The sequence below is a fragment of the Sceloporus occidentalis genome, unplaced genomic scaffold, assembly GCF_023333645.1.
Source record: "Sceloporus occidentalis isolate IW3139 unplaced genomic scaffold, rSceOcc1.0.p SCAF_28, whole genome shotgun sequence".
Classification (NCBI taxonomy): domain Eukaryota; kingdom Metazoa; phylum Chordata; class Lepidosauria; order Squamata; family Phrynosomatidae; genus Sceloporus; species Sceloporus occidentalis.
This window is the reverse complement of record NW_028317008.1, coordinates 7,249,373-7,275,521: the sequence shown is the minus strand read 5'-3', so window position 1 is coordinate 7,275,521 and position 26,149 is coordinate 7,249,373. Positions and strand designations below refer to the sequence as shown.

Below are 26,149 nucleotides of genomic sequence, written 5' to 3'. Positions count from 1 at the left end.
AAACTATAAATAACCATCAATAGGATTACCAAATGTATTGGGCAATTTCGATAATAAAAAAATATGCATATCCGCTTAATCATAGCAATAAAAAAAGATTACAGTTTTGCTTATGCAATTATATATACTTAGGGCTGGGGATATTTGTTAGGGAACAAATACTGCATGTCAGTGACTAGGATCAATATTCAAGCAGGTATTTCCCTTTAGATATAAGAACGCCTGACAGTGAGAAGACAGTGTCCATGGGAACAGTTTCTCTCATTAGACATTTTTACGCCTGAAAACACAGGAAAAATTTGTTCAGCCTTGCAGTAACTACTGGTACGTAAAGCAAGTAAAAGTTACTGGAACACTGTCTAATCTTAGCGATTGCACTCCTGGCAACTGACAGAGGAATTAAAAACAGAAAGACGATGCTACAGAGAAGCCATGTTATTCTATCTCCTTTCACTTTTCGATGTAATTCCAATTCACTGCTTACTTTACCATAGATACATACCTGTTTGTAAAATAGTCATTAAGATTGGTTATCCTTTCCTGAAGGTTTTGTGATGGTTCACTTTTGTTGATGGCATTCATATACACATTAATGAACCAAGCCAAGGAATACTGATACATAGAGTTCAAGTGTGCCAGGTTCGAAATGACAAAGAATATAACGCTGGAGTGGTTTGCAACCTAATAAAATAAATTTGATTTTAAGGAGCAGTACAAAATCATATGGCAAAGGCTATTCTTTTACTGATGTCCAAATTTTAAAACATATCATTCATTCCAAAATACTAAAATGTAATACTCTGTATCTGATATGCTATTATGCTGATGTACTAGACCATTATATGTTAGCCAAAGCTTTAGTAAAGTTTTTTGCTACAAATTTAAAGGATGACTCCAGGCATCAAACAGACTTTGATGTGTCTAAAGGATGATCATCACCTTTAAATTTACTTTTTTCTTTTATCCATGCAAATGTATATAGAGATTTATAAGATTCCTCTCTATACCTTTGTTCTCTTACCCTAGATGTGTTCAGCTTTATGCATCTTCTGTGCAGTGGTGCACATGCACACATTCTCACCACTAACCAGCTATAACCAGACTCTCCGCATGTCTGAGAAGAAATTCCTCCCATACATTTCAATAGGAGAGCTTTCTTGCCAGTGATTGGCTGGTTTAAAACTATTAGAAGGCAATAATAATATTGGCATACCAAGGAACTCTCTCTGTTTGTCCTGGAGTCTCTGAGCACTGTATCCTATGCCCCTGGGTCACTCTCCTCCCAATCCTCCACCAATCCCCTCTTACTTAATACTATCCGGGGCTAGCCCCAGCCTATCTGTAGCTAGCCACTACCTCAGAATGGGGACAGTGTCGGGTGACCTGCCCTGGGAAGTTCCCAGGTATGAATATTAGTTTCATATTTTGTGATATATTTTGTTATGATTTTTGAATAAGGCTTCATAATTCAAGACAAATCCTAGTTAAGCTAAATGTACATTTATACATATATAAAGCTTTAAGTATAATAGTGTGACACACTACTTACAGGTCTGTAGCCATCTCTAGTCTCATCAATTTGTTTTTCAGTCTTCATTGTTATTTCCTGTTTCTCGTGGATCTCCTGGGATAATGTCTTGCTGGAGGAAAGAATGTCAATAGCCCGCTCGTCCTCCAAGATGTTTCCTTGTGACAGAGATAACACTTCCAAAATCTGATCTTCTATCTCTTTCAACTGTTTTCTGTTATAAGAAAAGTCATTTATTTTAAGAATTTGGAAAATTTTGTATGTGTGATTCAAGCAAAGTCTAGGCCTATATATTTTATCTATTTGCAGTGTAAAAATGACATTTTCTCCCAAGTAGGTCCTCACTGTAATGTAATTGTCATAGATTCTTAAGCTTGTCAAAATCCACCCAGCTTGCAAATCTTGCCTCCAGTAAATTATTCTTTAATGGAGTCTATGAGGAATTCATCAGGGTTTGACTTCAATGAATTATTCACCTATGCTTTACAACTTTTAGGCAGAGAACACCAGTTTCTACCCTTTGGATTGTTATAAAAGCTAATAAATTAATTAATTTAAATGACATTATTGCTAAAATTGAATCCAGTATGTTACATACATATATATATATATATATATATATATATATATATATATATATATATATATATATATATATAGTACATATTTATTTTAAGTAATTTGTTGGGCATGTCATTTTGTAATTGAGAAATGACTCAAGGTTAAATTTGGAATTATTTTTAACATACTATATTGCATTTTTGTAATAAAATATATTTTTGCATGTTTTTACTAATATTTTAATATCGCCACCAAGGTTGTAATAAAGGCTTCCATGTAGTCCGCATGGATTGGTGCCACTTTGTACACGCATTTGTCATTTGAGAATGAAATTGATAAGATGATGATTTGATCTAATTCCCTGCAAACTCACAGTTTAGTGAGTACCAGTGGTGTACTTGGGGTGACAGGGGGCATTTTGCCCCAGGTGCCACTTATCAGATGGGTGGTACAGACCTCCAGCCTCGAGACAGCGACCTCCCATGGGCTGATGAATTTTAAGTATAAATTCATTGTTTTGCTGTGTGAACACATGTGTCCTTATAATTGGCTTATACTTCACAATACTCCTGTGAACTACATTGATGAAAGGGTTTAATCATCTACTATGTTATTTATACACAACCGGATTTTATAGTTATTTTACAAGAATTTAACAATAAGTCACATACTTAATAATAAATATTGGTGCAGTATAAATGACAGTGCTCGATACAGTAATGAAGGTTAGCTTTGACAAAAAGTCTTAAGTCTGGGTGTTCTATTGTCTCCCATAGACTGTATCATGCAGTGGGTAGGCATAACAGAGCTACGATGTATACAAGTGGCTAATATGCAGCTGCCTTAAAACATTATATGATACAAAAACTACAATCATGGCCAGAAGTTTTGAGAATTACACAAATATTAATTTTCTACTGCTTCAGTTTAGATGATTATAAAATGACCCCCCCAAAAATTTGAATATTAATTTAGGAAAAAAAGAAAAAGCCTGAATATAAGACTACCCTATAGGAGAAAAGGTTTACTAGTACATATTAATTCATATGTAAACTATTTTTTCATATTTAATAAAAACTATGCTTAAGAAAAACGCATGTCTTGATTTTATTTTATTTTATTTGCCAACCTGCCCCTCCAGTTATGCAAATCTGCCCCCAAGCTTGCCCCTCCCCCTCCCAGATATGTCTTATACCCCCTTATATGCTACTCTACCTCCCTGATATGCTGCTGTGTCCCCCAGATATGCCTTTTACCCCCTATATTCCACTCTGCCCTCCAGATATGCCTTATACCCCCTTATATGTCGCTCTGCCCCCAGAAATGTCTTATACCTCCCTATACACCCCCCAATGCATCCGCAGACTCCCTGGTGTCTAGTGGGGGTAGCCTCCGCATCTGCCGGCACTTCGGCTGGGGCTTCTATGATGAAGCACCGGTAGGCCATGTCATTTCAGCACTTGGTCATTGAAGCCCCAAAGGAAGTGCCGGCAGCAACAAAGGTTGCTAGAGAGGAAGATCCAGGACCCTTGCAGCCCTCTATTTGAGGTCTGATTATAAGACGACATTAAATGTAAGACGAGGGGTATTCTTCAGAGCATTTTTTCTGACAAAAACCTTGTCTTATATTCGAGCAAATACGGTATATACTGAATGTTATGAAGAGTGATCAGATGAATTGCAATCAATTGCAAAGTCCCTCTTTGCCATTAAAATGAACTTAATCCCCAAAAAACATTTCCACTGCATTTCATCCCTGCCCCAAAAGGACCAGCTGACATCATGTCAGTGATTGTCTCATTAACGCAGGTGAGATTGCTGACGTGGGGAAGGCTGGAGATAACTCTGTTATGCTGACTGAGTTAGAATGACATACTGGAAGCTTTAAAAGGAATGTGGTGCTTGGCATCATTGTTCTTCCGCTGTTAACCATGGTTACCTGCAAGGAACCACGTGCTGTTTTCATTGCTTTGCACAAAAAGTGCTTCACAGTCTAGGATATTGCTGCTAGTGAGATTGCACTTAAATCAACAAGATCATCAAGAACTTAAAGGAGAGAGGTTCAGTTGTTGTGAAGAATGCATCAGGGCTCCCAAGAAAGTCCAGCAGCCTTTGACACTTATGAAATGCTTGTAATTATACACTGAAGCAGCAAACGTTGTGAAGACCAATACTTGTGTCTTATTCAAAACTTTTGGCCATGACTGCACAATGGAAGATCGGAGGGGTGATGTCACAGCAAGCGCCCCTATATTTCCGTCCGTTCTTCTGAGTGCAAAATGCAACACTTGTGGTGACGTCCTCTCCTCTGATTGGGGTATCTGGGGGAGGACATCACTGCAAGCGCCACCATATTGCCTCAGTTCACCGCTTGTGGTGACGTCCCCTCCCTCGATTGGAGGATCGGGCAGGACGTCACCGCACCACTGCAATTTTATGGAAGTTGCCGGGTTATGTCTGTGGAGATATGGACAAAAAAAGAGGATACCAGGTTAAATATTGAAGGTTGAAGATGGAATAAAGAAGAGAGGGGAGAAGGAAGAACATAGAAGAAGATGCGGAAGTGGTTGGCAGAAGCGGAAGTGGCAAAGAAGTAGGTAAACATTTAGAGAGCATGAGAGAGAGTGAATGAGAATGACAGTATAGGTGAGGTAAGAGTAAGAGTGAGTTAGAATGAATGTGGGCACCGGGCCACGAAGTACGTCCCCAAATTTTTGGCCCAACTGAATGGGCAAGGAACAAAATTTGTTGCACAAAAGCAAATGGGCCAAAAACAAACCGAAAAATGTGTCCGAATCATTTGTGGCCCATTTGCACATGTCTACTTACTACATACTTGAAGGACATAAATCTTTAATAAAATTGGGCATATAGCTTGAAGATGGGTAATAAGATATCTTATGTTCATATAAATTATATATATTCAAATATTCAGTCTACTGCATCTCAACGATTCCACTAGATTTCAGTTTTCCTTGTTCTGAACAGACAGCAACAAACAACTGAAATCAATATATTATGTGTGGGTGGTAGGTGTTTGACAGTTACTATAATGGCCTTTTGCTGATAAAAATGTTTCTCATTAGCCAATCATTACCAGGAGAGCTTATAGGAAACAGCCTCAGACACATTCATTGCAAAAACACAGCAAATTAATTGCTAAATATATAAGAAAAAAACAAAACCTAAGAAACTTGGGTGTGGGTCTGGTTATAGTTTAGAGTCATGGGGTACATCTTTAACTTAATTATTTATTTTAGATGATTGGTTCTACATATATAAAGTTCCAGGGGAAGTCCCCAATTACATATTTTATATGTATTTTTTTTTTTTAACTCTAAAACCAATATATTTCTTCTGGGCATGCTTGCTTATACTCTAAACATTTTACATTAACTTATATCTAGTTAAGAAAATTCACTAGGTTCCTCTCTTGGTAAGAAAAAATAACAGACTGCTGGAACAAATCATTTATATTTTGTGATTCACTGTTTAAATAAGTAGCTCCCTCGAGAGTTTTATAATTTCTGTGTGGTATGCATTCCGAGGCTGTACAACTCAGAGAAGACATCATAGCTCGTGTATCTCTCATCAGGGTATTTAACTGTTGTATATCTGGACTGAATGCAACTTAATCAAAAGATAGAAACTGTCAACCAAGTGTTCTTAAAAATAAAAGAATGTACCATACAAGAGCTAAATTACAATGATGGCTGCCAAAAATGTAAGCTGCAATACTACCTGGTCTTTGCTCCTTCTAAGTAGAGCTGATTCTTCTTGTCTTCTAAATCAGGTTTTTCTTTAGCAGCAAGTATTGTTAATAACTGGTCTTCCAAGCCAATTGGTGTAATCATAAAATTAATAAGGGTAACCTGGGAGAGTATGGGAAATTGGTTAAATCACATTGCACAACAGCATTTTTATATTCAGAATGGTTAAATGGAAGCTCATTAGGAGTACCTTTTGTGCATGATGGCCTGCACTTAAAACATTAACAATATAAGGTTTGCTCGGACAAAAGCATAGCATTATTCTTGTAACTCAGTTTATCCTTTCACACATACATTTTGGGTGAAAACTTCAAAATTAGGTGGTAAAGATGCCCCTTTATCTAGAAATACAATGTTCACTGGATTTTGATATTGCATCCACTGGTTGTCTCTAAGGGTCTATCAAATCTTGGTGGTTTCTACACCCTAATCTATAACATTTACATTAATCTATAATTTTTCTCTGCCATCATAGTCGCACCCTTCCTTTTTGTGTAATCATGTCTATAGTTATTTTTTGAGAAATATATTATTTTTGGTATTGTTCATGTTATTTATTGTCAATTACATCCCTAGGGTGGTTAATACTGTTTTAATAGTTCTTAATTTGCAAACTATACCCACAAAACTCTTTAGACAGAACAAATACTCAGCTCTTTTAAATAAATGATCATGGTTTCACTTTAATATCAACCAAACGTTAGCTACAAAAAAGCTGTACTTATTTCAAAAAGCTGTAAGGTTTAATTAGAATAAATATCTAGTCATAACCGTGCTGTTCCACAGCTGTATTATTTTGACATCCACATAAATATGAAACTAATACTATTAGAGCTGGGAAAACAATCCCACAGTCCAATTATAATTTCTCAGTACTACATTCATTATCACCAATGTATTTGCATTGCTACCGATTTTTACTAATTCCTAGTAATAATTTTATTGTATGTTGGATAACAGAAGGAAAACATACTTTCACAGACACTTCAGGAAGGTAATGAGGATTTCGGAGACGGGTGGTCATGTAGAGTTTAAAATCCCTGCTGTAATGAATTATAGCCTCCCCAAGACGAATATATTCCACTCCGTTCTTTTTAAATGTCTGTCTTAGTAGCACTGGCTCCAGAATCGGATCAAGGTCTTCTGTTATATTTTCAATTAGCACAGGTGTCCCAAACTAAGGAAACAGAACAAGTATTTTTCAGATGGAAACCAATTTGTACTACCGCAAGCAAAGAAATACAGACTTAATTCAGGGAAATGCTGTCAGGCATGTGATGTCATTAATGTTTTGCAGCTTGGTAACACTGGGGATACGAGCTCGTGACAAAATGTTTAACCAGATAAGAAATGTCATTGCAGTTTGTTGCTTATTTGGTTTATTTCTGTGTTTATAAAATATTAAAATAAAAAATACAAAAACGAAAGAATAGTAAAAAAAACCCAACAATTTCATGACTAGAAATATAATATCTGCAAAGAACTGCCAGTTGTCAAAGGGCTTAATATAAGAGATTTGTCAGTTATTTGCTTTATCGATTTTACTTGCACAGTATGTCATTGGTGGCCTTTGATTTTATTTCTGCAGAGGTCACACAGTGTAAAGGAAGCAAAATAAACTAGAGCTGCAAGAAGAATGTTAATGAGACTAAGGTCGCAGCGATCACGTAGAGCGCTATAATAATGCAGGGTTAACAATAAAAACACAAAATAACAATGTGCATAGAAGATTTCTTTGGAAGTAGATACTAACCATCTGAGTACAAGAGGGCTGCATGGCACCTTACCCTTTGTGGACAAATTCATCTGCTGGTGCCCTGCATTCCTTAAAATAAATTCTCGTTTTGGATTATTAATATGTATGTTGATATATTCAGCACATGTACAATCTGTGTTTCTCTTCAAAACATTTTATTTATCCTAAATGTTACTAAATTCAGAGAGGTATTTGAAAACAGAGATATGTACGCACTATTAGGAGAGTGTGCTAAACTAGATAGTAAACTAAATACTGTTTGGTATTTTTCTGGTTTGACTCCCTGATTGGACTAACATGTTCTTGCATGAATTTACCATATACCTGTTAGTAAATAGAATGAGTTCATCTGGAATGTAAACCTAAAAACATGGCCAATGGAAATACACAGGACTAGATTTTATACCAGAGGTGGCGAAACCCCAGCTCATTCGCATGTAATGTGCAACTCAAGGAAATATGTTGGCAGGACCAGCATTTTTTAGTGCCAGCTCACTCAGGCCTCAGCAAGACTCTCTTTCAATGTCTCCATCCCTTCTCCGCCAACCGTTTTCACTTTCCTGTCTCCTTTTTAGCAACTTCGCTTTTTATCTTCTTGTTGCAGACAGATTCACTGAGAAAGAGAAGCATTTCTGTACCACTCTTTCTACGAGAATCTATATGCATTATTCTGGCTTGTTAGAGCACTCCCACAAAAGGAAGAGACAGTGCTCTGGAAAGCCTGATCAACGGAGATGATCCCGGGGAGAAGAGAACGAAGAAAGAAGGCAGAAGAAAGAATATAGAAGAAGAGGCAAGAAGTGAAGTTGCACGAAAGGAGACAGGGACATGATTGCAGTTGGCGAGAAGGTAGGTAGAAATTGAGAAATAGAGTGACAGTGTATGAGACCATGAGAGTGACTGAGAATGTGTGAGTAAGAGTGTCAGGGTCCATCCAGGCTGCGGAGCTGCATATCTCTGTTTTTCCCTGCCTTGCCTCAGTTCCCATGTTTTGCTGTGATCCATTCCTGGATTTCCGTATGCTCTGTTCTGTACCTCTGATTCATGGATTCTAGTTCTGCTCTTTGCTTCAGCTCCTGTTTCCTTTATAAGGTGTATCCCACCCGTTTGTTCTGTTTGTCTCAGTCTGCAGTCTAAAGGTATGTCCTTCTTAGTTCTGTGTTTGGATTCAATGTTTGGTTTATCAGTACTTTCGTATGCAGGGCTTAGCGTTAGGACCCACCGTCATTGGAGTACTTTGGCGTAGTGGTGGGCTAAGCATACTATGGCCATATGATGTGACGGAAGCTAGTTCCTGTATTCGTGTTTGTTTGTCTCTTATGTACCTTTGCCTTCCTTCCCTGAATCATCTGAGGATTTTGGTTCCTCTCTCCTCTCCCCATGTCCCAGTTAAGTTGTCCCATCCTTGCTTAAAGGAGACGCGTCCGAGGATTCCGGCTCCTCACTCCTTCCCCTGTGTTCCTTGCCTTGTTCCCTGTCCTTTCTTGTGCCCTGTATCGTGTATGCCTTGTCTGGTTATGTTCCTTGCTCTGTCCTCCTTGCTTGCTACATTTCTGTTTATTCTCTGCTTAGCTTCTGTAGTCCCAGCCTGCAGCATCCTGCACATGATTCCAGTGCTATGTCTCATGCCTGCTCCAGGGTGCCTGCAGGAAATCTCCAAGTTTTGTTCGTTTTGTCAGATTCGGATTTCCACATCCAGCCAAGTTTCGTTCTGCTCTGTTCTGGACAACATCCGCTGCTATGTCAGGGTGCTGGTATGTGGCTGAACAACCCTAGATGCCCAACCGGGAGAGTGCAGTTGCCCTGCATCAGTCCCTGTCCAACTCCACTACTGCGCAATACCTCCTGAACGCCATCTTTGGGCACTCTGGGTCTTTACAGTCGTCTGTATGGACCCAGTCCCTGACAAAGAGTAAGTGAGTGTGAGAATGTGTAAGAGTGAATGTGAGAATAAGTGAGTGTAAAAAAGCATAAGAATGATTGAGAGCGTGAGAGAGTAAAAAAGTGTGACAGAGTGGGGGGTGTAAGAGAGCATGAGTAAGAGTGATTTAGTGAGAGTGTGAAAGAGCATGAGAAAATGAGTGGGAGTGTGACAGCATGCATAAGAGTCCATGCGAGTGTGAGAGAGCATGAGCAAGAGTGTGAGTTAGAGTGTGACAGTATGAGAGAGCATAGGAGTGAGTGAAAATGTGAGAGAGCGAGGGTGTGAGAGTGTGGAAGAGCAACAAAATGCAATTTTTGCCAAAAATTCATACAATGACTCTAAAATGACTAAAAGCAAAATTAACATTTCTACAAATGCTCTTTTTTCAGTTAGAGGATGAAAATTAATTAATGTGCCTATGTGTGGGGTATGACTAATTCTTTGGAGATTGTTAAAATTACTGTTGATGAATATTAGATATTATAAGCACAGTATTAAAATATTTACTTCTGCTATATCTTCTTGAAAACTGATATTGCATATGTGATCTCAAAACAGGTAAGAATGTAATGCTTACTGGTTTGAAGTTAGCCCCATTCTTTAACCTTTAATTTGTTGAATGCAAAGTGTACTTAGTGACATGAAAACATTCTGGCTAAAATTATATGCTCAAATAAAACCTGTTTTTTTTGTATGACAAAATTAAAAGCAAACTATTAAAATTTGCATCCAAATGTGCAATTCTGGTAGGGCCCTGACATTAACCCCATTAAACAACTTTGGGATGCACTGGAATGGAGATTGCAAGTCAGGTCTTCTCGTCCAACATCAGAGCCTGACCTCACAAATGTTCTACTGGATGAATGGGCAAAAAATCACACACAAACACTCCAAAATCTTGTGGAAAGCCTTCCCAGAAGAGTGGAAGCTGATATAGCTGCAGAGAGGGGGATCAACTATATATTAAGTCTATCTATTTGGAATGCAATGTCATAAAACTAATGTGGTGTCTCAATACTTTTTTCTCCTCCATCTGTTTCCATTATGATATATATATATATATATATATATATATATATATATATATATACAGTTGTTCTTCACATTTCTGGCTGTGCAGATTTAGGCAGTAAGGGCAGTGGATCCTTGGAATCTTGTTAGTACAGGGATGTCCCAGAGTGCCACCTTTTGTCTCCCCCAAACAGCATGTAATTGTCACATTTGCCCTCAAGCACCGTATCAGTGCCATCCTAACTGGCTGGGCCCTCTAGAGAGATTGGAAACCAGCAAGTGGGAGAGTATAGAGAAGGGCAAGTGAAAAATCCCTCCCCTTGCCCCCTGCACATGCACATGCCCAGGGGTAAAAGAGGCAGTTTCTTATTCTAAAGGGGTTTTTCTTTCCTGCTTACTTTAAAAAAGAATAAACAAGCAGGCTACTCCAACCATACGGAACTTGGTCATGCAACATAACATGTTTGTTTCTAAACATTAGAACAATACAATTATTACTCTAGAATTAGAGGGAGGAGTAATAATTAGATAGGTTAGACAACTAGTAAAAGGAAATTACATACTGATCTAATTTTCAGGCTTCCCATAAGGTGTTACCAATGAGGTGTACTATGATCAGGTACATGTTATTATACTGTTCTAGTTTAACACACACCATATACACACCTGACTTTCTTTTGAACAGTGCCTCCTACATTTTTCTATATCTATATAGTTATCATTCTATGACACCACGGTGCTATCCCCATCATTGTTTCATTAGTGATCTCATCTTTAGCTTCTTTCACCAACTTCCCTGTCGCCTGTTTATTGTGTCTCATTCATAAAGCAAAAACATGTTTAGCTTTGAAGAATGAACTGAATTATTAAAAGAGAATTACCAACAGAAGACCTTTATGTTGAAAATTTTCATTTACCAGCGAAACTCAGCTCCTTCCCCTGGGAAGTATTAGAACAATGTTGCTCGATTATTTCTTCTTTCTGTCTATATGTCTGAATTGCCAGCCACTGGGGACTTTGTAATAGATGTGGGGTGTTTTGACAATACAGCCACATAAGAAGCCTCAGGTCATCTATTCAACAGCTTAAGTTAGAAGAGAAGATAATCAACCCTAGAGGGGTGAAAAATGACAGATACATCCTAATAATGCTAGACCCTGAGAAATAAAAGCCCTGGAAAGAAGAATCGATGCAGGGGCCGCATGATGGTGTATGTAACGGTCATTGAATATATGTAACCAGTTTTAGTGCAATAGGTTGCATATATCTTACTGATCGGGCCTCAATAAAAGTGTGTTGGCCCACAGTAGAGAGTGTAGGGTGCAGTTAGGTAAGTCTGGGTTTGTTAGCTTATAACAGACCAGCAAGCAGCATTAAATGCCCTGTCTCACTATATATAAATAAAGTCACATATATTTCATGGTAGTCAGAACAGCCCAGGAGTATTAACAGGGCTGCTTGAGTGGATGGGAGTTCATTAGGATAGGGATTTTTGGGCTTAGATCACAGCTTGTGATTCCACATCAATAAAAAGGCTGCTTTATTGGGCATGCGATATCATTAGCATAAAGAGTACCCAGCGTTCAGGCTAGTGGGGAAATGCTTAATCCTTTTATATAACAAACAAGATGTTTGTAGAGATCGTTCCAGGTTTTCACAAAGTGTGCTGCTAAACATAATATGTCCTAGTCTTTGGTCCACAGGCATTTCTGGACACATGCAGGGTCATAGGTATTTGAGAATCACCATTAAGAAACTATATATATATATATATATATATATATATATATATATATATATATATATATATATGTATATATCTATCTTACCAGGTATACCAGTTCGGTAGTGTTATATAAGACAAGTAGTTTTATGCATTCAGATATTTGACAGAAATTGCTATTTTAATGCATTAAAAGTGTGTATATATATATATATATATATATATATATATATGATATAGATTACAGTATCATACCCTTTTACTACTATCTGGCATCACGAAACATAGCTTAAGTGGTTTATGTTGTATCTTTACTTAATGTAGCCCTTATTGGTTGCTAAACCTTTATAAGACAGATGAGTTATGTCAACACAGTTGATGTAATACAGTGCAGTTTATTTGCGTGGCACTCATGTATGAGGTATTCCAGGTTAATCAGATTTTCCATATTGTCCTCTAGTGAACACTATCATACAAGAAGATTGAAGATATATTATACATCATTGTACTTTCCATATGGTTCCTTGGAGACCATTCATTGTTATAGCAAAAAAAGCGTGCTCATATGTTTTATATCCTTAAGCGTTGCAAATTCAGATTATTGCCATTTGGTACTTTATCAATCTGCTGGATTGCAGGATATATTATTACTAACATTATTTTATTTATTATCTGTTTACAATTATGGTCCTAAAGGAGTTCCTTTTTTGACACTGTGTTAAAGGGATGTATTTTTTTTTTGAATTTGATGTATCATTTTTTTTATTTTTTACATAACAAACGGATTAAAGCCTTTCTTAAGAATTTAAGAATTTGATCATGTGTATGCATCACATTTTATAAACAAAAAATATTTTCAATATGGTGCTCAAATATCTAAATTTTTTGTATTTAACTTCTTATTTTTATAATTACTGATTTATTTATTTGCTAGATTGTTTGCTATCCAATGTGTCTAATATTCAATAAAACTTCATTATTCATGCATCCTGGTGCATTCTTTATTTCTGGCGGATGGCGATCTCCTTTAATGCATGTCATGCACTGCATAGGCGAATTGTGTGTCTATTGGAATCTTTATTTTCCCATATATAATGTGTAATGGGAAAGAAATGGACATAAATGTTGTGTTTTGGCTCAACTGATCTATCTGAACGTCAGAAGGCATACATAATTACTAAAAACACCGGGATAAAGTTGTTTCATTATTAAATTAGTAATCAGAATATCTGATGCCATGTGACTACTTTACAAATGGTAAATCCTGGTATGAACCACCTAACAGTGAATCATAATATGGGATCCATACAACAGTAAAAGTTCCATAAAATGCATAAAACTGCTTTTTACATGGTTGCAGTTCTAAGCAAATACAAACAAGCTTCTTGTCAATAAAATAGGAGACTCACTGAAGCTTTACTCAGGAGTTAACTGAAGTTCTGAACTGAGAGGAAACGTGCAGAGCTGCAAATGTAAGAAACTCAACAAATTGCTCAGAATCAGGGTCTGAGGATTTCTGCTCCAAGAACACCACCTTCATACTGGAAAGTTAAGATGGCACAAATATTGTGTTCATGTCACTACAACTTGAAAGATCCTTAATGGCTATGGCTAAGTGAAATCCATATTTGTGATCAATTGTTATGTCTGCTAAAAAAAAAGTTTGACATTATTACTATATACAGGGCCGGCCTTTGGGGTGTGCGACCTGTGCGACCGCACAGGGCGCCACACTCCAGGGGGCGCCGCCGCCACCGTAGCGTACCGCTGCCGCCAGCAGCGTACCTAGCGGGGGGGGGGGGGCGAGCGGCACCCGGTGCCGCTCATCAGGGGGGCACCCGGCACCCCTCCAGAGACGGACAGTAATGTCCGCCGCTGGAGGAGCAGGCTCGCAAGGGAGAGGTATCGTAGGTCTTTAACAGACCTCCGGCTCCCTTGAGTGATTTTAAGCCGGTTCAAGGATCTCCCTTGAACCCGGCTTAACATCACTCAAGGGAGCCGGAGGTCTGTTAAAGACCTCCGATACCGCTCCCTTGTGATCCGCGCGGCAACAGCTGCTGTGCGCCGGGGTTTGTTGTCAGATCCTGGCGCACAACACTGAAGCCGCGCCCACCGCTGTCCGTGCCCTCTGACCCGGAAGAAGACAGAAGAACTGAAGAAGAAGAACGAAGAGGAGGAAAAGGAGCTGTAAGGAGAAAAGAGGAAAGGTAGGAAAGCATTCAGTGAGAGTGGATTGGTATATGTGTGGATTGGTATATATGTGTGGATTAGTGTATATGTGTGGATTGGTATATATGTGTGGATTGGTGTATATGTGTGGATTGGTATATATGTGTGGATTGGTGTATATGTGTGGATTGGTATATATGTGTGTGGATTGGTATATATGTGTGTGGATTGGTATATATGTGTGTGGATTGGTATACGTGTGGATTGGTATGCGTGTGGATTGGTATGCGTGTGGATTGGTATGCGTGTGGATTGGTATACGTGTGGATTGGTATACATGTGGATTGGTATACGTGTGGATTGGTATACGTGTGGATTGGTATATATGTGTGGATTGGTACGTGTGTGGATTGGTATGTGTGTGGATTGGTATATATGTGTGGATTGGTATATATGTGTGGATTGGTATACGTGTGGATTGGTATACGTGTAGATTGGTATGCGTGTGGATTGGTATGCGTGTGGATTAGTATATGTGCGGATTGGTATATGTGCGGATTGGTAAGTGTGTGAGAGTGATGGGTGTTATGCTGTACCATTTCCAATGTCTTTTTCATGATCTAATTATGCTCTAAAAGTACATCATAACTCCCATCATTCTATACTGTTCCATACAGTGGCAGAGCTGGGAGGCAGAGGCCTTGCACCCCCACCGCAGGACTCCTGAAAGGTAAGTGAACTTCAAAGAGGGAAAGGGTAGATAGTTAGGAGGGCGTATATAGGGAGAAGGGAGTGAGACAGGGGAAAGGGGGTAGACAGGGAGAAGGGAGTGAGAAGGGGTAGATACGGCAGAAGAGAGTGAGAAGGGGTAGATAGGGCAATCATACTCCTATCATGCCAAGTCTGCGAGTAAATCCTGGAATCTGGGTATGCCTGGGCATGATAGGAATGTGATTGCTGTTAATCATATATATATATGATATATATAGACTTGAAAACCGAAGTTGTTTGTGTGGTTATTTGGAAAGTCCCTGGAGTGCCGGTAACTATTTTTGGACTTTATATATATATATATATATATATATATATATATATATATAATATTATTTAATTGTTTTCTCCTATTTTGGTGTGTTACTTACTTTAAATAAAAGTGTTAGATTTTTTATGGTGTTGGGGGGGTCATATTCGGTTTTGGCCAGGTAAATGCTGCACTTTCGCTTTCAGTGCAGAATTCGTTTCGGTGCACCCCTACTACTAAGCCAGACAATTAAGTGGTAGGCCTAGACCACATCAATGTTTGGCGTAGTATATAGTGATTGGGGTTTTGTTACAAGTTTTTATTCCTTTCTTTTTTTGGGATGGGGGGGCGCCAGAGGAGTAGTCCGCACAGGGCGCCAGAACACCTAAGGCCGGCTCTGACTATATACATCTATGTTTGCCTTTTGTGTACAGTGGCGACTCTAGAAACAATATATAGGGGGGGCACACAAGATACCACAAAACTGGGGGGGCATTGATAATTTCCAAAAGTAATGTGCTATGGAATTATACTTTTGTTATTGGGCTAAAATAATACTTGATCATTCAACATGGGAAGCCTGAAGCCACAATTGAGTGCGACTAATCCTTGAAATAAATATTATAACACAATAAATAACTTTTCCACTAAATGATTTCAGGGCCTTGAATGTTTTGTCTCCTGAAGTCACTACAACTTCAGGAGGGCATTTTATCTCTGGATAAATATAAATTAAATAATTCCTACTGTAAGTTAAGTGCCAGGAAACAGATGACCAAACACACACACCCCAACACAGGCTCTGTCACACCGACACCCAGACACACACACCAGGACAGGCTTTGCCACACAGACACCCACACACATCAGCACAGGCTCTGCCACACCCACATCCAAACACACACATACCAGAACAGGCTCTGACACACTGACACCCAAACACACACCCTAGGACAGGCTCTGCCACACTGACAACCGAACACACATACCAGGACAGGCTCTGCCACACCAACACCCAAACACACACCAGGACAGGCTCTGCCACACCAACACCTATACGCACACACCCGAGGACAGGCTCCGCTACACTGATAACCAAAAACACACAAACAGCAAGACACAATCTACGTCACAGACGTCTACATCAGGATGGATTTTTCACAGTGGATTGTCGTTTATACTCCCCTTAGTGTTTTTGCCCCTTGTGTATTGATGCCCCTGCTGCCCATATATATTAATATTAGCCCCAGTTGCCGAGAGCAGGTATAGATCAACACATTAACACACAAACCAAGCATTGCATGTATAGATCAACTGAAATTCACTTGTGATCTCAGCACTGAAGGTATATATCAAATAAACAGAATCAGACATACAAATCCTGTATTTGCAGGTATACAATAGTGTATGAAACGTAGCATTGCAGGTATAGGTCAAATAAATACATGGAAACAGCATTGCAGGTATTAATCAACTGAATAAGACATACAAACACTGTATTTGCAGGTATACATAAATAATGTATGGAAATATATAGATATGGATCTACAGAATAACGCAAAAACCCAGCTTCCCAGGTATAGATCGACTGGAATTCACATAAAAACACGTCATTAAAAGGTATATTTAAAACCCCCTAAATTACAGGCATAGATCACAGGTTGCACACCCTAAAGCCAGCCCTGGCGTCCACACTGCCCACACAGCAATCACACTCCCGGGATACCAGTAAATGCTGGTACCTAGGCATGATGGGACTGTTAGCTGTTAGCAATCACACTCCTATCATGCCAGGTCAGCCAGTACATGCTGGTACAGGGTGGCTGTAAGTGATGTGTAGACCCCATACTGCTGGCAGCATCAATACACAAGGGGGGCAGCTAGCTAGGTTTCAGCATGTACTGGCTGACTTGGCATGATAGGAGTGTGATTGCTAACAGCAATCAAAGTCCCATCATGCCTAGGTTCCAGCACTTACACATCCAACCAGTAAATGCTGGAACCTAGGCATGATGGGACTGTGATTGCTGTTAGCAATCACACTCCTATCATGCCAAGTCAGCCAGTACATGCTGGTACAGGGTGGCTGTAAGTGATGTGCAGACCCCATACTGCTGGCAGCATCAATACACAAGGGGGGCAGCTAGCTAGGTTTCAGCATGTACTGGCTGACTTGGCATGATAGGAGTGTGATTGCTAACAGCAATCATAGTCCCATCATGCCTAGGTTCCAGCACTTACACATCCACGCTATCACACACACACTCATTAATTCATATACTCATTCATTCACAGATTAATTCCCTCAATCACGCATACTCATTCAAACATCCTCCCCACCCCCTTGCACTGCAGCTCCTCGGTGCCGCTCATAGACTTCAGCAGAGGGCGCAGCCTCCCTCTGCGTTCTCTGGTACTGCACAGAGGAAGCAGGACTGGAGCAGAGTCATGTGATGTCACGTGAACTCTGCTAGGTTCTGCTTCCTCTATGCAGTACAGAAGACCCTGCCACAGGTAAGTAGCAGTGCTCGAGGTGCGGCCCGCGTAAGATCGGTTGCCCTGGCTGGGGCAACGATTAACCCCCTTACCCCCCTGTAGCGACGCCACTGTTTGTGTAGCAGGGACAGACTGAGACCTGTGGTAATGCCCTCTCACCTTTCCTGTGTCTGCCTCCTCTCCTGTAGCCCCTCTTTCTCCACCTTTTTTTCTTCTTATGTTATACAGGGAGCGGGTGTGTGCAGACCTGCTGCCCACTGAGCCCCACTCCCCTGATTTTGGGCCGGTCCTGCTCCCAGTGGCGTCTCCAGCTATTATATTTAGGATTTAGGAGGGCACATGGGAGGACAGGGACCAAAATGTGTGTGGGGGGGGGGCAATTATAAAACGCTACATATACACTATATATATATATATATATATAGACATGCATTTTTAACTACATGGTATGTACTTATCTCTTTGAAGTAAAGACTATGATTGAAATATGATTTAAAAATAGCTGAACTAGTGGTTATTTTTCATTCTCATTAGCCCCTGCTACCGATATATATATATATATATATATATATATGCTAACTCACTACTTATCTTACCTGCGGGGCGGGGGGGGTTGTTGTTTTGTTTGTGTTTATATTGTTTCATATTTGCTATTTATTATTAATCTATTGTTTTTGGTATTCTTTTGATAAGGGTTTTATATTTAAAGTTTTAGGCTAACAGTGCATATTCATGTTGTTTAATAAAGCTGTGGCCTGTTTTGTATCAAAGAAAGCTGTTATGTGGTTATTGGTGGGTTTCTGGTTATGGGGGGGGTTAACAGGTAGGTTAATTTGATTTCAGCATTATCCCCACTACCTCCATACATGAGAATATTCTATTTATCTGTACTTACCATATAGGTCAATTCATCTGTCTATCTATCTTTGAGTAACTACAACATTAAACATGTTTTACTTTTCTAGGTCCTGTTGAGTGTGATTATTTCAGATCCTTATACTTATCTCCCACTTACTGACTGCTGCAGGGCTATATTTATTTAATATAATTTGCCCACAGGACATCCAGGATTATTTAAATAAATGCTTGTTAAGGCACTTTAAAATTCTAGGATATATAAAGATCTCTGCTTGAACATAGGTGATTTAACAAAATTTAATTGAAGCTTTGATTAAAACAGCTGTGCTGTGGTTATCCATGTGTCCTAGTACTGGATTGTTTTTGGAGTCATTATATTTATATTTTTAATTTTATGTTATAATGTATTAGGGGAATGGGGAACAATTTATACAAAGATGTAAAACACAAACAATGAGATAAAAGAAGATGGTGCTTGGGCTTCTGAAAATGTACAGTTTTCATAAAGTGAGATGAACTGATACCAAACAAACACATTAAATGGTACAGTGAGAAAACGATAAAGGGATGGAATAGAGAAAACTGGATCTGATACCTTTTTTCAAATCATGATTGCAACTTGTAGATTCATAGCATAGCGATGAGTATGTTTATAAATTGCATTACCGTTTGTTTTAAAATGCATTACCGTATTTGCTCGATTATAATACGTTTTTTTCCAGACCAAATGCTCTGAAAAATACCCCTCGTCTTATAATCGGGGTCGTCTTATAATCAGACCTCAAATAGGTCTGACTATGAGAGTAAGATCCAGATCCCCTGCAGCGATGCAGGGGACCTGGATCCCATGGGCGTAGGAACCCCTAAAAATCTGGGGGAACAGCATTTTCCCCCATCAGATCCCCACTTTCTCCCCCTCTCCCCCCTCACACTATCTACCCCCTCTCCCCCTTTCTTACTATCTACCCCCTCCCTACCCTCCCTTCTCACACTATCTACCCTCTCCCTACCCTCCCTTCTCACTAGCTACCCTCTCCCTATCGCACTCATTTTTCACTGTGAGAAAATATGGCCTTTAATAAAATATGCAGATTAAAATAAAGTAAATGACACAAAACCTTTACTTTTCCTCTCACTGATTTCTGGGCCTAGAAAGCTTTGTGACTACAAATTCAGGACTCAGGATAATTAAAAATGAAATAGTTCTATTTATTCTAGGGATGTGCCAAAATGAAAATTCTGCACCAAAATTAAAATTCTGGACCAAAACATTCACGGTTCACTTAGCCAAAACCCCACCTTTAAAAATAATAATAAAAACTCAAATTTTTTATAAAAGTAGGTAACACACCACAATTGGACAAAAAAAATTAGCAATATGACTTGCTAACAGCAATCACACTCCTATCATACCCAGGCAGCCAGTACATGCTGGTATAGGGTGGCTGTAAGTGATGTGCAGACCCCATATTGCTGGCAGCATCAATACACAAGGGGGGCAGCTAGCTAGGTTTCCGCATGTACTGGCTGACTTGGCATGATAGGAGTGTGATTGCTAACAGCAATCACAGTCCCATCATGCCTAGGTTCCAGCACTTACACATCCAACCAGTAAATGCTGGAACCTAGGCATGATGGGACTGTGATTGCTGTGATTGCTGTTAGCAATCACACTCCTATCATGCCAAGTCAGCCAGTACATGCTGGTACAGGGTGGCTGTAAGTGATGTGCAGACCCCATACTGCTGGCAGCATCAATACACAAGGGCGCAGCTAACTAGGTTTCAGCACTTACACATCCATGCTATCACACACACACACTCATTAATTCATATACTCATTCATTCACAGATTCATTCCCTCAATCACGCATACTGATTCACCCTCCCCACCCCCTAACCTGCATTGCAGCTCCTCGATGCCGCTCACAGGCTTTAGCAGGGGGTGCGGCCTCCCTCTGCGTTCTCTGGTACTGCACAGAGGAAGCAGGATGTGATGTCACGTGAGCTCTGCTGGGTTCCGCTTCCTCTGTGCAGTACAGAAGACCCTCCCACAGGTAAGTAGCAGGGGGGAGGGATTCCTACGGCCCTGGGGGGGATTTCTTAATTATCGGTCCCCCCAGCATGAGTTACTGGGGGGGATCTGTCCCCCCCGGTTCCTACACCCATGCTGGATCCTCCTGTGTTATGCCCCCCCTCCAACTTACCGGTGCTTCTGAGTCCCCGGTGCTTAGTCTGGGCAGCGTGTAGAGCTCTACGCGATTCGCGTAGACAACTTCCGCTCAAGAAGAAGTTGTCTACGCGATTCGCTTAGAGCTCTACACGCTGCCCGGACTAAGCACCGGGGACTCAGAAGCACTGGTAAGTTTAGAGGAGGGAGGGGGAAGGAGTGTTAAATGGGGGGGCATAAGGCATTTCTGGAGGCAGAGTGCTCTGTGAAATGCCTTTTAATCCTCTAATACGCCACTCTGCCTCCTGAAATGCCTTATACCTCCCTATATGCCACTCTGCCGCATAATATGCCTTTTAACCCCCTAAATGCCAGAGTGGCATATAGGGGTATAAGGCAATTCTGGAGGCAGAGTGGCATATAGGGGGTCAAAGGGCATATCATGGGGCACAGTGGCATACAGAGGGTTAAAAGGTGTATCATGGGGCACAGTGGCATTTAGAGGGTTAAAAGGCATATCATGGGGCACAGTGGCATATAGGGGGTATAACGCATTTCTGGGGCAGAGTGGCAAGCCTGGGGGCAGATGTGCATAACTGGGGGGGCAGGTTAAAAAAAAAGGAAATAAAAACAAAATATTTTTCTCAATCATAGCTTTTATTAACAAACAATTGTTCACATAGTTTACATGATTTAACATTTACTGGTAAAACTTTTTTCCAATAGGCTTTTTCTTTTTTTCCTAAATTAATATTCAGATTTTGGGGGGTCGTCTTATAATCAGGGTCGTCTTATAATCGAGCAAATACGGTATGTTCAAAATTTCTTTCCTCATACCTTAAGGAAAAAAGGCAGTGGCAGCAGGAGCACATGGGTTTCATCTGACCAAATACATTGTACCCATCTCTAAATATAACGTATTTGCTCGATTATAAGACGAGCCCCCAAAATCTGAATATTAATTTAGGAAAAAAAGAAAAAGCCTGAATGTAAGACGACCCTATAAGAAAAAAAGTTTTACTAGTAAATGTTAATTCATGTAAACTATGTAAACTATTTTTTTTAATAAAAGCTATGATTGAGAAAAAAAAATATTTTTTTATATATATATTTATATTATATATTTTTATATATATTTATATATATTTTTTTTTTATTTCGTTTTATTTTCCAACCTGCCCCCAGTTATGCACATCTGCCCCCAGGCTTGCCACTCCTATATGGCACTGTGGCCCATGATATGCCTTTTAACCCTCTAAATTCCACTGTGCCCCATGATATGCCTTTTAACCCTCTATATGCCACTGTGCCCCATGATATGCCTTTTGACCTCCTATGTGCCACTCTGCCTCCAGAAATGCCTTATACCCCTATATGCCTTATGGGGCAGAGTGGCACATAGGGAGGTATAAGGTATTTCTGGAGGCAGAGTGGCGTATAGGGGCTTAAAAGGCATTTCTGGAGGCAGAGTGGCATAAAGGGGGTTAAAAGGCATTTCATAGAGCACTCTGCCTACAGAAATGACTTATGCCATTTAACCCCCCCCCCACTTACCGGTGCTTCCGACTACACAGCAGGGAGACGGGGCAGCGGGTAGACGTCTACGCGATTCGCGTAGGCAACTTCCGCTGCAGCCGGAAGAAGGTGCGGTTAGCAGAGGGGGTTGTCTGCGTCCATCGCGCAGACCTTCCCCGACTGTCAGAGAGAATTCCCCGCACCGGAACTCTCCTCTCTGACAGTCTACCCGCTGCCCCAACTACACAGCAGGGAGTGGGAAGCATCGGTAAGTGTGTGTGGGGGGATAAGACAGGAGGATCCAGGTCCCCTGCAGCGCTGCGGGGGATCTGGATCTTAGTCTCATAGTCAGACCTCTATTTGAGGTCTGATTGTAAGACGACCCCGATTTGCTCTGAAAAAAACCTCGTCTTATAATCGAGCAAATACGGTATTTATATACATTTGGATTAAACAGGATGGGTGCAAGGAGTTTGCATATATATATATATATGTATATTTAGATTAAATAGATAGATTAGCTTTCACAGCATAATTTAACAAGCCTAGATTCACAAGGACATACTACTATTACTAAAAATAAGAATACAAACAGTAGATATCCATTGAATAAATTATATTTCTGAATCAAATGGAAGGAAAATATTGTTTCTTGCTGTTAAGTCAGTTTTCTCATAAAGTACACAAAGCGACACACTAACATCCAGGCAATTGCTCATAATATTTCCAAAATTATAGGAAATGATAAAAAGCCAGGAGATATATACTGAACAGGTGCCTTGGGGTCATAAATCTTAATAAAGAGCAAGACAAGATGACAGAGACTAACAAGGTAATTATAACTTAAATGGTGTAACGTGTTACAAATTAACCACATTTTCTGAAGGCTGTTTCCATTTCAGGTTGACAACAGTGCTGGAATATTTATGGAATAAATTAACAAACAAAACAATAGTTACATCACTTATACCAGTACCTGGATGCTGTTCCCAACTGTTCTAATATAGTCAGAATCGGAAGCCTTGCAGATTTGAATTTTATTATTCTTTTCCATGTTTTTTACCCATTTATTTGCCTGACCTTGAGGATCAATCATGAGAGGCCAGCGCTGAGCGGATGTCACAATAATGGCATTTTCTATGGAGAAACTACAACATAAAAAAAATATTTGTAGCCAATCATTTTTCGGTATTTAACTTATCTTTTAATCAGCACAAGCTGTTGGAAAACACTTTAGAAGACGTACTTATCCTTTGGTAGCCCGTACAACTGCCATTCCATTATTTTCACAGGATCTCCTAAAGTGCTGGAGAGTGCAAATCCATCCGAAACAGGAATGTGTTTCTCTTTACATAAAATGAACCATTCTTTTGATATTTCCTTTGGACAGAAAAAATATTACAATAATAAGTTGAAAACTATGATTCATTTATTTGTTTTGTATTACTTGATAGGATCATTACTTTTAATGAGTTTAATATTATAATAAAGATAACCAAAGCCTATCTTTAAAGGGTAAGTCCTCAAGATGTATTTAGCTTTCATTCACATTATTAAGTGTCTTAAAGTTGGAAGGAAGGAGTATAAGACATGTATCAGAGTACGATTGGCTATTTACATTATTACTTTATATTAATATTCGTATTTTTTTTTGTAATTTGCGTTTGTTTAATGTACTATAAGTCGATTGTAGATTGAACGACATCCAACAAGGCATGTCCAGTGAGCACCACAGAAATCAAAGGGGAGCCAGCTTAATTATATTCTGGCCTTATTGTGCTGCCCTTCTCTGACCAAACCTTTTGTGCCTAAGATGTCTGAAATGTCTATTCTCCACTCATAATGGTGAGCTAAATATGTCTATTTTTCTCTGAACAAAAAGCATAGTAATGTATGGAACATTCTAGTAGTTATTTATATATAAAAATGCAAATTGTCCAATTACAATAGAAATGAGTAATTTAAATATTTCAGGTTTTATTTTAATTTTTTTAAACTTACCTGTCTAAATTCTGGAGTGAACGAACCTAAATAAGCCACAATTCCAGCACTTAATAGCAAGTCTCCCACTATATTTTGGTAAGTATCCTCCAGCTGCAAAACAATATTTGTCCAGCGCTCCTTTTCTCCTCCGAGCCCATTAATTAGTTTCTCTGCTCGATCCAGCTTTAACCTTAAATAATTATCATAAATATGTTATGAACATTATTCTTACTGCATTATGATCAGTTTAAACACAGCAAGGATATTTCTTCTTAATCTTGCTGCCACACAAAGGTTGCTATCCAGCTGGTATTTCTGTATGAAAGCCAGTCGACAGCAAGGATAATTTACTGGAAATGATTAGGTTAGTAATTTTAGACTTTGCCTGTACATGTAGTTTAATTTATATTCTGAATGTAGGTCCTTGGTCAGGAATAGCGAACAATTTTGTATAAGTACTAATACTGTTCAACAGTTTTAGTTTAAGGCCGTTTGGCAAATAGTTGGTTGCATCTGGGCAGTGCTTGCGTTTTGCAGACCACCTGGTTCTCTAAACAATGCATGAAGAGAAAATCCAGTATATGGCTTATACCGATAATACATCTGCATTATTCAGTGGCAACATTTTTAACCACCACTGCAAGGCATCTCAACGGAGATTAAAAGATACAACTGCGGATTGAATTAAAGGGATCTGAGATTTCAAATCAAAGGCAAAAGGCTTTGATAGAAGAAATATTTGCATTATATGTTTTGTTCAAAACCAGCTACCTTGACTAAATACGATTTCCCACTTTCTGAATCTGTTAGCACCCCATTGCTTTCATAAATAAAAAAAAGTAATATACACTCTCTGATTCATATTTATTTTACTGTTTTAATTATCTAAAATCAATGCCCTGTTCTCTGTTGTTGACAGACTCCACTGTTCAGTACAGCAATTTTATGCAACCATAACTAAATTAAATTTCATGAAGTAAGCATTCAGAACACAACTTTCTCAACATTGTTACTTTTAATGGTGCACACCATGTTCCAGACAATATTTTCAGTACAGAGAGATGTATAAGATTGTTCTAAGTTAAAGCAGGTCTGCCTCATTTAGTGTCGGTCTCATTAAAATTACATTAAAACAGACTATATTTCATGGGTTTTTTTTACTTTAATAATTTTGGCAATATCAAAAATAACGAACAGGGGACACATTGTCTTTCTGTTGCCATCTTGCAATTAATGAAGTAATCTGACAATTCCTGACCTTTAGTTGAGACAACTGGGATGTATCAGATTCCCTAATGTTTTATACAGAATTTGATGGCAGATTTTCCTGTTCTTAAGACTCAAACCTTAATCAGACCTTGGTTTTGTCTTTGATTTGGGATAGCCACATGCCCATCCCTTGCATATTTAAATTCCCTCATTGTAATAGTCTCTACCCCTCCTGCTGGGAAAAGTGTATAGATATGTATTTAAGGTCATTGTGGACTCCCCCAGTGAGGTAAGTTGTTGGGAAGACATTTCCATTTTAAGTGCACACATTTTAAATATCACATTACACATGGTGAGTGTTGTTTCATACCCCTTAGCATTTCAGGTGCACAAATCTGGACACCTGCATTGGAGGGCTTGACTACAGGTGGGGAGGGGGTGTGGCCAACCTCAGGT

General features: G+C 39.3%; 1 protein-coding gene across 1 annotated transcript in view; it reads right to left on the bottom strand.

The window, feature by feature from the left end:
• Nucleotides 1–26,149, bottom strand: part of LOC149299757 (dynein axonemal heavy chain 3-like) — a 498,381-nt gene that overhangs the window by 67,790 nt on the left and 404,442 nt on the right. The window contains exons 60-66 of the mRNA XM_089486039.1: nucleotides 24,503–24,674; nucleotides 23,748–23,881; nucleotides 23,478–23,649; nucleotides 6,833–7,036; nucleotides 5,831–5,961; nucleotides 1,550–1,742; nucleotides 503–681 (exon numbers count right to left, since the gene is read on the bottom strand). Coding sequence (XP_089342165.1) covers nucleotides 503–681; nucleotides 1,550–1,742; nucleotides 5,831–5,961; nucleotides 6,833–7,036; nucleotides 23,478–23,649; nucleotides 23,748–23,881; nucleotides 24,503–24,674 — 1,185 coding nt within the window. The remainder of the gene's footprint in view (nucleotides 1–502; nucleotides 682–1,549; nucleotides 1,743–5,830; nucleotides 5,962–6,832; nucleotides 7,037–23,477; nucleotides 23,650–23,747; nucleotides 23,882–24,502; nucleotides 24,675–26,149) is intronic.